This window comes from Lepisosteus platostomus, chromosome 4, assembly GCF_059453375.1.
Source record: "Lepisosteus platostomus isolate fLepPlt1 chromosome 4, fLepPlt1.hap1, whole genome shotgun sequence".
Taxonomy (NCBI): Eukaryota; Metazoa; Chordata; class Actinopteri; order Semionotiformes; family Lepisosteidae; genus Lepisosteus; species Lepisosteus platostomus.
The window spans coordinates 12182807-12195953 of NC_142614.1; the positions used below are offsets into that span (position 1 = coordinate 12182807).

Sequence of the window (13147 nt, forward strand, 5' to 3'; positions counted from 1 at the left end):
CAGCTTTTCATTGCTTTTACATAACGTCAGACAAAATCTAGAGGACACCTTAATAATTAAATTTGAATTGTCCCAACCAGAATTGTAAGGGAAGATATGTACATTGGGTTTTTGATACTGCCCAGGTCCATATCTATCCATTTTCTAACTGTTTTATGCAAATACTGGGTCACAGAGGATCTACAGCCTAAGCTGTCAAGTATTGGGCATTAGGTGGGATATATACTGCACGGGACACCAGTCCATCACAGGGCACACACTGACACACGTGCTCGCACCAGGGGCCAATTTTCCCAGAAGCCAATTATCCTACAAGTATGTCTTTGGACTGTGTGAGGAAACCCACACAAACGCAGGGAGAACATACAGACTCCCCACAGACAGCACCCCAGATCTGGACCTAAAGCCCAGTGCCTCAGTGCTGCAAAGCATGCTAACTGCTGTGCCCTTGTGCTACCCAGCCACAAGAGTACCTTTCTTTATTTTTTTTAATGCTGGTATCATTATAGTTTTCAGTCCTTTTTGTCTTATATAATCCAATCTAGAGTGTGTACCAGAAAGGTGGCCACTGTGGTGACCACAAGCATAGCAGATTGTGTTGTGTTTCCATTTCTGAAACTGATACTGCCAATTGGAACCTGTCTGTGGTACAGTACCTAAGTTTGTGCTGGGTGTAGGGGGTTGCATAATTTGAACCACAGCAGTTAAGTACAGTACAACTAGACAAGGAGTTCTAAGTATCCATATCCAGAAATCCATATCAAAATGGGTCTGTAAAGCCCTATAGGTGACCAAGACATCATTCAAATAACAAAATGCACCTGGATGTTCGAATAAACAAGACTTCGCTGAACTTGATCTATTCAAATTATTTCCATTCAGTCGTTTACCTAGCGTTTTAAAATGCCCTGAACTATAAGACCTCTGATTTTCTCAATGGCAATGTATAGGGTTGGATTTTACCATTCAATCCTTTCATGTTTTATAATCCAATCCAGTCATTTTACAATCCTAATCATGGTGATTATCATTATGTTTCAGAAGCAAAGGGCAGTGCCAATGTGCATCTGCAAAGGAAAAAAGAGGAGGAGAAAATAGAATAATGTAAGATTGGTCACACGGACAATGTCATATGGCCCATCTATCCTATTTGGTAAGTAGAAGCCGTTTGATCCCAGGACTTCAACCAATACTCTGGCAGCTTGTTACACACTCCTACCACCCTTTGTGTAAAGCAGTGCCTCTGGGTTTTAAAAGCAGTTCAAGAGGCAGGGAGAAGAGTGGTGGGGAAGGAGTGGGTGTTTTTAAATGAGGCAGGAGTGAGAAGGGACAGATGAGATGAAAGATTCTACCCTCCAATGTGGTACAGAAAATCAAAATAACACCAGTTTCTGAGGAATTTTTTCCAGGATGAATATTTGAAATATACTGTATAACCTAGAAAATCAAAGGTCACGGAGCAGAAATATAAGAGAATGGATGAGATGACAACTCACAATACCAGACTGCTGTCACGATCGTAAACCCCTCCTCTTAAGGTCGCTCCAGCCCTTCCTTCTTTATTCTCTATCTCCTGCACCTGCCTCAGGTTCCAGCCCCCCGTCCTATAAAAGCCAGACGTTCCTGCCAATCTGGGCTCCGCTTTGGAAGATGGACACCCGGAAGCCCGCCTACCCGCGAGTCCAGGAGGGGCTCGACAGCATAGGCTTCACAACGGCGTCCTGACCGTCTGGGTCCGGGACTGGGAGCGCCTGGCCCCGTTACCCCCTTTTTATTCCCCCGACCCTTCGCCGGATCCCGCTCCGGCTTTTAACTTCGTTTGTCTGTGTCAGGATGGATCACCTGGCTTTGGACATTGGCTTCCCCAGGATATTCTAACGGACTCCCTTGGACTTGTTTGCCCTGAGCAAACCCCCCAGAGCACCAGCGCACCCTGGACACACCCCCTGTTATTCTTCCAGCCCCTATACTAGCCTTTTTTCCCCGTGTTTTCTCACTCCCTCCGGGTTGTGCTGTCTGTGTAGGGACGCTTCGTGACAACTGCTGCACCAAAGCCATTCTTCTTTCTTTTGGTGGTAGTGGAGAAGAATAATTTGCCTTCTTTCCCACCCTGCTATGAAACCGAGCTCTCAAAACATGTGGGGCCTCCTGTGTGGGGCCCTCAAGGGGGCCTCAAAACCTCAAACACAGGCACTCTGCCAGATCTCTGGGTGACCCAGCATCTCACTGGGAAAAAAACGGGCAAAGCCTGAAAGACAACTGATCTGCCCGCTACAGTATTTCTTGTTTAACTATTCAATCACTATTATCATTACTCTTCTTAGCTGGTCATGACCCACTATTGTGTATTTTAGAGTTTGTCTCTCATGACAATGGAGCAAGTGTGTTTAAGTAAAAAACATTTCTGTGAATCTATAAGGCACAAGCTGCATGATTATTCCAGAACTAGAAGTATTAAAATAATACAGAATATAATCTTTCAGTTTGCAGGTACCAGCAAAGCAAAGAGTAAAGAGATAACGGACCAGTCTGAGCCAATAGAGGCTTAAATTAAACTTTTTTGGACTGGCTTAGGCTGGAAATCGTGTAAGAAAAGAGTTACTGCTCATCTATTCATCCATCTGTCAGAAGAGAGGCACCTGCTCACTCTAAGAATGAGTGAATGAAAGACCATCACTGCTGATTTTCTAGAAAGTTGCCAAGTTTAGGTGCGTGAATGAGAGCATCATTTGTAACTGCAAAGAACAATTCAGAACCAGTACGCACTTTCAGGCCAGCAGTGTCAAAACAGGACTGCAAGCCTACTGTTATTGAGTAATCCTATTAAGATGTGTTGTAAATTCACAGGTATTTCAGAATGCAATGGCTGTGTGTGCCAAAAACGTTGAATACCAGAGGTCAAAAGAACAATCTGTGCTGATGTAAAATCTCCAGAATTTTCCAATGATTGGATAAGTTTAGGGGCAGCATGGTGGTGCAGTGGTCAGCATTGCTGCTTCGTAGTGCAGGGTCCCTGGGTTCAGTTCTGGACTGGGGTGCAATCTATGTTGAAGATGCTTGTTCCCCCTGTGTGTGTGGGTTTCCTCCCACAGTCCAAAGACGGGTTGGTAGGTCAATTGGCTTCTAGGAAAATTGGCCTTGGTGTGAGTGAGTTAGTGTGTGCCCTGTGATGGACTGGTGTCCTGTCCAGAGTCTATCCTGCCTTGCACCTGCTGCTTGCTGTGATCAGCTCCAGCTCCACCAAGACCCTGAGGTGGATGAAGTTATTAAATGGAAGGATGGTTTAGTCCAGGGGAGGAGCTGGATCAATTGTGCAGTTTTGAAAAGTGATTAATTTGAGGGAGCATCCTGCAGTATAATACATACAATGCTTTTGCAAAAGGCCTAAGTGAAAGATATACCAATACCAGCACTTTAAAAACAGATATGACTCAATATTTAAAGCACTCAGGCACTTAAATCCTCATTGCTTCCTTAAGGGATTTAAGTACCTAAGTGTTTTGAATATATGGCCCATACTGTCTCTAATCAGTTTTACATGTGCTTGATCTCTGTTGTTTTATCGCGTCTAACAAATCTGCACCTGAGATCTTTCAGCCACGGTCTGTCACATGCTATTGTGAGCACAGGAGAGCACTGCTCTGCATCTTCCTTCCAACAAAATTCCTTACAGGTTTATCAATTGAAATAGATTGTAGATTTAAAGCTGAATCAGCTCAGTGATCAAGACAAGTTTTTAAAACTGTGTAGCACACTGTGACATCACTGGGGAAGTAGCATGCCTCTTTAAAATTTCGAATTATAATCAGAACACAACATATATTGTGTAACGAGACATTTCAGGAAAAGCATTTCAAAAGCACGTTGCACACGTGCAAACTTACATCTTCACTCCTATATATAGTTTAAAAACCAGAAGGTGGAAGAGAGAAAGGTGAATATTGTACTATACTTTACTGCTCTTATACATTATTTTAGTGTCATATAGTGCATTCTGAGAACAGATGTGGGGCAGGCAGGAATAGTTAGGGCCTGACACTTGTCACTGGAAGGTTGTGGGTTCAAATCCTGTGTGAGGTGGTGCTGTTATACCCCCTGAGCCAGATACTCCACTGTTACCTGATTAAGTAATGGTTAGCTAAGACACTCTAAATTCTTGGAAGATCTAAGCAGAAATAAAGGATTTTTTTCGTGTGGTGGGTTTCCTTAAAATGTTTTGCTTGATTTATCCAAGAATCCTTTTTTTTTCCACTTAAATAATGCTTTCAAAATAAAGTGTAATCAGTAATGCCACAGTATTCCCATATACTACACAGAGAGAGACTAAGATAATAGACTGAGATTGCCTTGTGGGTCTGACTCTGGGATACAGTATGTCATTAGCCAATTCAGATTAGTTAGTGAGGGCTTCCTCACCTCTCAATGCCAAAGTACATCCTGTGTCTTTCTAGGCACATACAGGCATATGGATGATCCTCCAGTACAGTCCTTTTCTGACTTTCTATTTTTTCTTGAAGGTAGGTGGAGCTGTCTGTGAGAGAAGCTCCTTTCCCCCAATCAGCACTGATCTTCCAGTATGGGGCTGTTCTGTCTGTGATGTTTTCTCAAATGTGGGTGGAGCAGTCACTGAGAAATGCTCCTCTCCTTCAATCAGTACTGTCCTTGCAGCTGGGCAGGGCGGAGAAGTCCGCCCACAAGTCTTCATTCTCCCCTGTGTGCAGTCACTGGGTTCATTGCTGATGTGAAACTTATACCTTAGACACTTCCATATCAAGACACCTGAAGAAGGCTCCACGGCCGAAACGTTGTGTTCTCTTTCTTCTTTTTTTCAGCATGGAATAAACCTATTACTTGTTCCTTTGCAGCCTACGCATGCTGACGCTGCTTCCCACCTGAACTACTAACAGATATAATTGTCAATCTTAAATTTATTTTAAAAAATAAATGAGAAACGAGAGATTCTCTGAACAAGACTCCTTGACCAGCGTTTAATATGATTCAATCACCATGTTCAATCCAAGTAACCCCTGAAATAAGCCACATCAGGTTTGTAATAATAAATATATTTTAATGATAAAAGCAGACAAGACAAAAATGGAAGTGGTAGACTTATAAATTACAGTCAACTGGTAACTGAAACTTAAGCAGTTTAAACAGATGGAAATTTGTTTTTTGGACAAGTCTGGTGAGCTTAAGAACTGTGTGCTGTACCCACTCCAAAAACTAAATTAAACTAATGAAGTCAACCCAAAGGACTGTACGTCAGGCTAAAACCATGAAACTTGCACCCAATGACACAAATGGAAATTACAAGGCATTGAATTTAGGTCTCAAATTAGGCCAAACAAATTTCAATCAGGTCACTCCCATGGATTTCTGTAAGGTCACATGAAGAAAGAACCATTTGAGCCATATTATGCAAAACCCAGAGTATTTGAATAGGCAAGACAGGTCATTTGAGTGCTGTCTGACATTTTCCACCAAGGAAGAGTACTGACAGAGCCAAATATCTCGACCACTGCCTCTTCTTCTAGTGTCATCTTAATGTTTTGGCAGTGTCTGAAACAAGGTGTATCCAGTTATATTTATTACTTACCCAGTATGTCATTTAATCTCGAGATTGACAAACTGAGCAGAACCAGAGTAACTACAAAACAACAACAGAGAAGGAAAAACAAGGTATTCAGGATAACTGTTATTTCACATAACACTATTTTAGTGATATAGCTAGGCACCAAAGTTTATTTAGTAAATAATGAATGCCTTGCTTCCACCTTCCTTTGTTTAAATTAATAAGCAAAGTGAAAAGTATTCTAATCTGCTGGCATGTTCTGGGTGATTTCATCAGAAACAGGCTCGAATGAATCGTTAACAGCCAGTTCAGAGATTTTACAGTATTGTCATTATCCCACTAATCTGTATCTATATAAATATAAAAAATCACGGTATCTTCTACTTTGGAAACATCTCGTGCCTTCCTACTGCATATCTTTCAGAATGTCTGCCCTGTGTCATCCAGGTGGGGGCAGCAGTTCAGTGTGGGTGACTGGGTTCCCTCCAATAGAATATTAGTATTATACTCCCATACTGAGCACCGACACCGGAGGTTTACAGCAGATGTGTCAAAATAAGCAGCATTTACACTTACTACAGAGCTTCTGAAAAATGCCCAACAATAGCAAAACTGAGTAAGAATAAAACTATGTTTTATAAACCATGTTGTGACTTGTAGGTGTCACCAACCTACAATAAGTGCCTTTTATTTTGGATATTCTTTTCACATTTACATAATTAAATAATTAAATGCTCTTAATTGCTCTTCATGCAGTACTGTATGGTTAACTATATTTGATCATTTCTTAAATTATTAAAACACATTATATTACAAGTCTAAAAAAGTCTACTTCTGTATTAAAATAGTTTCACACCATGCAATTGCTTTAATGGATTTCTAAATTGTTGCTTTTTATATATTGTTTTTAAATTGCAGCTAGATATATCTGACAGTTCTAATTAATATACAATTACTGTATATGAAGTATGTTTCAGAGTTTTCAAATAGTATTGGCTCTGATAAATATTTCCTGTGCCTGGAAACTACATGTCACAAGCTTTAATGCTCAGACAGTAGCAGGTGAGATACTACCTACAGTATGTCCTTATTTGAGGACACTGGGAGAGAAGCAAATATTCCCATCTCCTCATCTACCCCTCCCCTGCTAATGTCTGAAGGACCTATTTAGAAGAGAAGGAGCAGTTATCTGCACAAGGACACGCAAGGAAAACAAACATTACCAACAGAGAAGACGGTACAATAGTGTTAAAGGAGATACATTCATTTTTAATAAACTAGTAGATCTGATTTAATATTTGATGCATACAAGATTATCGTGGGAACCTTTTTTACAGTATTTGTGAAAACAAAATGAGGTAGAGGTTCAAACTGCAATTTAATAACTGTCCATGAGGAGTTCATTTTCTTATTAGTGCTGTTGACAGATTTCACGAGCCAGGTTGGGAATAAAGTCATATAATACTATATGGATGTAGTGTGTATATACTGTATACTCTGGGCCTGTGATTGGTCTCTGTGTGAAGAGCGTACATATTATTGTACGATAGCATACAACATTTTTGTGATAGATCAAATTCCTTGTAAATGTAACTTATCATGTAGTAACCAAGCTGTACTTGGCAAATAAAGTTATCACAAACACCAACAGAGCATGATACTAATGTAGCTGCACATAGACCGATACTCATAAGGAACAGAAGAGAGGCAACACCTTGATCCAGTTCAGTAAAGCACAGTGAAGGCCAAGCCATAACACAACATAGCAAACCTAAAAAATGTGAAAAATTGTATTTGCATTTTTAGCATAGCTACTGTATTTAAAACCAGGCACAGGACTGTTGCCATGAACGCAGTAAGGATCTTCAGGCTTTAGTTAGAATATCATGATTTCTGTCCAAACAATTAGATACAAACAAAATGATTATCTAAATGTCATTTTAATAATTGTTGCAGCCCGAAGCAAATTAAAACACGTATCTTTACCACAGCTGGCAAAAAAGAGGAAAAAGAAGAACAACAAGCTAGTGTAATTTGAATAATTTGTGTCCTACATATAATTTGAATGGTGTCTGCACAGGCTACAGAACATTTCAAGGTCATGTGCAAACATTTTCAAACTATAATCGCAGGATTTCATGTGACCAGACATTTTTGAAGAGAGCAGAGGGTTACACAGTGAGGTCCCGTGGCTGTGAAGGACCATTTCAGCCACTCAGGTCTGGGGCTGAGATAAAGGGAGCCGTGTACACACAGCAAAAATGTCAATATTCATGTTCGTTAACGAGATGAAATAGACAAAAAAACAGTACAGCAGGAGAGACAGGTCCGACAGGCAGAGTGTAAAATTAATCTTTTGTTGCATTCAACAGTGTGGACAGAATATGAAGAAAAAGTGGATTCTGTTCATTGTCCTGGGTGAGTGTCCTTTCACTTTAACTTTGAATTAAATTGCAGAGGGATACTAGATACTAGATCTTTTGAGATGTGTGCGCAAGCTGAATGGCATGTATGTTTAACTGTTATTAGTGTAATCAGAATGTAATGAATGCTAATGAAGGAGAAAAGGCCATTGGGCCAATATATGAAGTGTGATTAAAAATTGTATTGCCATGATTAGTGGATTGCAAGGATCTTTCTATTAGAATTGCAAGGATTTGCAAACAGTCCTAAGCATTTCCATAATTCTCTGTCTAATCACTGAGGGAGGAGGGCGTGGGGTGGGGATGAGAGGTCTCTACAGAATGAAAGTGTCAGTACTCTTGTTCACTTGTTGAGTCAGTCTCATGCTTCTGTTAGTGTGTAAGGAAATTCGACTGTCTAGAAGACACCGTGAATGCAAGCAGACATACTTCATTGGTTACGGGACAATATTAATTACAGCAAACTGCAATTAATTCATTGTTTATGTAACTGTGTAGATTACTGGGGAGATACATCTAAAGCAATTTTCAAAAAAGTAACACCCTTCAGTAATTCTCATAAACCTTTCTGACAGAGGACTTTCTGTCAAAAAGACAGAGGAAAGATTGATCTGCAGACCCCCAGGATAAGTGAATCTCCTGTACCTTGTACCAGATACGCAACATTGTTGACATTGCAGGTGTATAGTACCTCAACTTTTACAGTCCTACGCTATCCTTTATTCTTCTTGAGGGCCAAGATGAAGCACAGCTCTTTCACAGTTGTTTCATTACAAATACTGTACCCTGCTGAGTCTTGAGGGTTCACACAGCAGAAAGGGAAAGGTACTGTTCAGAGCAAATAAGTTGATCTAAAGACTTTCATCCGGAAAGTCCCCCATAACTGTATTTTTGTCTTTTCTTTTTACATTTCCATTTTAGAATTGACTCTCAAGCTATCTGGTCATAACATGTGGTCACTTCTGGGACTCCAACCTAAAAGTTCATGGCTCAGCTAATTGTGTGTAGCAATTTTAGAGTGGGTTAGGGTGTGCCATTCTACCAGATGCTGTATTGTCCAGTTTGTTCTCAGATCTTCTGATAGGTGATGGCTTTGAAATGTTGTTGGTACTGACTCGTCTTCAGGATGTTTAGCTCCAGGATCTTGACCAGGCTATGCACTGACATTGGTTTAGTGACTGTGAGACTTTCACCTGAAGCATTCAAGTTGTAAAACTTCTTTTCTAAATTCGTTTTACTTTTTTTCCAGCTTGGCACCAAACCTTTTGCTTAACAGTTGCCAATTTTACAACCACGTCTGTCTCAACTACAGGTAAGCATTCCATTGAAACATTGTTGTGATTGTCTAGACATTGTGTTTTCTGTAATATTGCTGGATTTACTGGTAAGGGACAATGGTGAGGCGCTGAAGGCTGGGTTCAAGCACAGGTGAGTAGCAGAACTGCAGCAATGAAGCAGGCTGGCAGAAACACAATCCAATGTTGGAAACCAGTGCAGGCAGAGGTCAAAGCCAAATAGACCCAGGAATATTGGAGCAAAGGCAAATCCAAAAACAAAGATGTAGAAGAAAGCCAAGTTCAAACCAGGGAAACACAGAAAAACCTAAAAACGTAGTCAAACAAGCAGCCAGTGCACAGAAGGTAAGTACATAATGAATGAACACCATTTCATGAAATCCTTGAAAATGTTTTAATGATTTTCTGGGTCCTTAATAGTCTGACCAAAGCAAATGTATTGGAATGCCTGTGTGTTTGCTCTTACAGTCATTAATGTACAACATGTACAATAGTGGCAGACAAGACACTGCACTATGGTAATCCAGTGGAAGTGTAGCAAATGTCAAATAACCACTGACACATTTCCCCAATGTGACCTGTTGATACCTGTTTGTGAAGAAATGTAGGACCACCTTCTTTGAGAGTTTCTGTGTGAACAAAGGTGGTTTTATTATATTAAAAGCAGAGGAATATCATGAAATAAGATCCTAACAAATGTCTTTGCTTGTTTAAGATGCTGATAGATCAAATATAACAGTATGAGTATTGCGTCATCTACTCCACTGCTTTCTCTGTGTGCAAACTGCATGGGGTCTGTGTGTCATCTGTAATGTGTTGCTTAACTATTCTCTTCTGAATTTCCATTGGAAGTTTTTAGAATGGGAATAGTAGTAGATTTCTTTCTAAATGGGGACGATTTATAAATTTAAGGACTTCTGAAAATGTGAAAATGTCACATAGTTGATCTGCAAAGATCTTGATTTCTCTTTTCCTCTCCAGCGGTGCCAGCTGTGATGCTGATGATAGCTTCCTCCTGTCAATGATGCAGGACTGTGGCATTATAGGCAGTTTTGCTTTGTTTTGTCATTGGAGGTCTTGCAACACTTTCATGATTTCATCATTAGCTTTTCATGATTTATCATGATCCTCTTGTCAAACCAGCAACACTGACCTCCTGCAGTACAGAGAATCACATGATCTGTCTTGGTAGAGGCATTTCTAGAGAGCAATCCTTCAAGCTGAGTTCTCTCTGCTCTGTAGGCAAACAAATTGTTGTGTGTCTCTACACTTTGCTACCTTTTCCCATTCAGTTTGTTCTTTTTAATCTTCACACTCGTCAGTGTTCTCCAGAATCACCTCTAAGGGCTACAAGTAATTTGATGCTTATGGTCAGCCTCATTATAACATTAGAAGCTCACAAGCAGTGTGTTCAATCATTTGAATGGCTGTTAGCTGATACAGAGCACGGTGAAAAATAATTACCTGTCTGCAAGGTCATTTGAATTCTGTGGTTGTGTGTTTTTGCATTGAAACTAGTCCTATTATCACCCTCTTAATGTGAAGACATCCCCATAATGATTTCAGAAATAACACATCACACCCTCTTCAAAACAAGACCACTATAATGCTACATGAGCTAAATTGTCATAGAAAACAAGGAACATTGTTAAGGCATCATCAATGTGGAATTTTAATGAGCAAAAACCTCAGCATACAGGATTTTAGTTTTATGACATTGGATGGAGGGGACATTGCTTTAAGAACTGTTAAACCCAAATTAAAATGTGCAATTGATTTTATTAGGTTTTAATTCAGAATTGGCAGTTGCATCCATAACAATTCCAAACCTAATACTCTTACAGATGTTGATGAGTGTGCAGTCAATCCCTCAATCTGTGGTCCCAACGCACAATGTACCAACACTGCTGGGAGCTACAGCTGCTCCTGTGACACTGGATACACGCCCCCTGCTGGAGTCACTCTGACCAGCAGCTCAAACCCCTGTCAAGGTAAGAGCTGCTCCTCAGTAGTGCAAACTGTTTGCTGTTATTCAGTAACCTGGAAAATAGACTGATATATGAATGCCAAGAGGGAGTGAAACCGTCTGCATCTCTCCAATCCATCTCCAATCTCCAATCCACCTCTTATTTCAAAGATGGATGGATCTTTAGTAAGTCAGTGTTAAATATCGTATTCTCTCGTTTTCATTGCACCTGATCCAATCAGCACCAACCCTTGCCAAAGTAAATATTGTCGCTCCATGAACAAAGAGTGCTGTTAACAGATATGTAGTGACCAGAAAATAATATGGGATCACGATGAATATTTTACTGAGGGATCTTTCTCCCATATTGACCAAGGGTGAGAAATTAACATTCCTCATCCTGCGTCCATCAGGCACAACAGTCATTTTTAATGCTCTTGCAGATATTGATGAGTGTGCAGCCAATCCCTCAATCTGTGGTCCAAACGCACAATGTGCCAACACTGCTGGGAGCTACAGCTGCTCCTGTGACACTGGATACACTCCCCCTGCTGGAGTCACTCTGACCAGCAGCTCAAACCCCTGTCAAGGTAAGAGCTGTTTTGTGATCACAATGCAGAGGCCAGTGACAGAATTAATTGTGAAGGTGTCAGGATGAATATAATTGTGCGACAATGGAGTCATGGAGGCTACAGCTGCTCCTGTAACACTGGATACACGCCCCCTGCTGGAGTCACTCTGATCAGCAGCACAAACCCCTGTCAAGGTAAGAAAAGTAAATATGCAGGATGGAAAATTTATCCTTTTTACTATTGTTACTCCACTTTAGTGTTGGTGAAACACTTTTTTCATGGTTAAATATTTCTGTGGAAAGAAATAATACAAAGGGATGCTTAATATTTTCCAGATAAAAGATTTGATTTTTCTATATTGTACTGTAAATACTGTACAGTGGCATTGCTTTATAACTTTTAAATCCCCAATTAAAATTCAAAGGTTATTTAGTCATATTTTCTGCATTGATAATATCATCTAAAGTAATTATTAATGCTCTTACAGATGTCGATGAGTGTGCAGTCAATCTCTCAATCTGTGGTCCCAACGCACAATGTACCAACACTGCTGGGAGTTACACCTGCTCCTGTGACACTGGATACACGCCCCCTGCTGGAGTCACTCTGACCAGCAGCTCAAACCCCTGTCAAGGTAAGAGCTGCTCCTCAGTAGTGCAAACTGTTTGCTGTTATTCAGTAACCTGGAAAATAGACTGATATATGAATGCCAAGAGGGAGTGAAACCGTCTGCATCTCTCCAATCCATCTCCAATCTCCAATCCACCTCTTATTTCAAAGATGGATGGATCTTTAGTAAGTCGGTGTTAAATATTGTATTCTCTCGTTTTCATTGCACCTGATCCAATCAGCACCAACCCTTGCCAAAGTAAATATTGTCGCTCCATGAACAAAGAGTGCTGTTAACAGATATGTAGTGACCAGAAAATAATATGGGATCACGATGAATATTTTTCTGAGGGATCTTTCTCCCATATTGACCAAGGGTGAGAAATTAACATTCCTCATCCTGCGTCCATCAGGCACAACAGTCATTTTTAATGCTCTTGCAGATATTGACGAGTGTGTAGTCAATCCCTCAATCTGTGGTCCCAACGCACAATGTGCCAACACTGCTGGGAGTTACACCTGCTCCTGTGACACTGGATACACGCCCCCTGCTGGAGTCACTCTGACCAGCAGCTCAAACCCCTGTCAAGGTAAGAAAAGTAAATATGCAGGATGGAAAATTTATCCTTTTTACTATTGTTACTGCACTTTAGTGTTGGTGAAACACTTTTTTCATGGTTAAATATTTCTGTGTAAAGAAATAATACAAA

The 13147-nt window shown here is 40.4% G+C and overlaps 1 protein-coding gene across 1 annotated transcript in view; it reads left to right on the top strand.

Annotated features, from left to right (window-relative positions):
• LOC148672668 (uncharacterized) overlaps positions 1 to 13147 on the top strand; it is a gene marked incomplete at its 5' end in the record, with an annotated part of 78278 nt that overhangs the window by 47564 nt on the left and 17567 nt on the right. Inside the window, 4 exons of the mRNA XM_088627272.1 lie at positions 11135 to 11281; positions 11700 to 11846; positions 12316 to 12462; positions 12881 to 13027. Of these exons, the coding sequence (XP_088483398.1) occupies positions 11135 to 11281; positions 11700 to 11846; positions 12316 to 12462; positions 12881 to 13027 (588 nt within the window). The remainder of the gene's footprint in view (positions 1 to 11134; positions 11282 to 11699; positions 11847 to 12315; positions 12463 to 12880; positions 13028 to 13147) is intronic.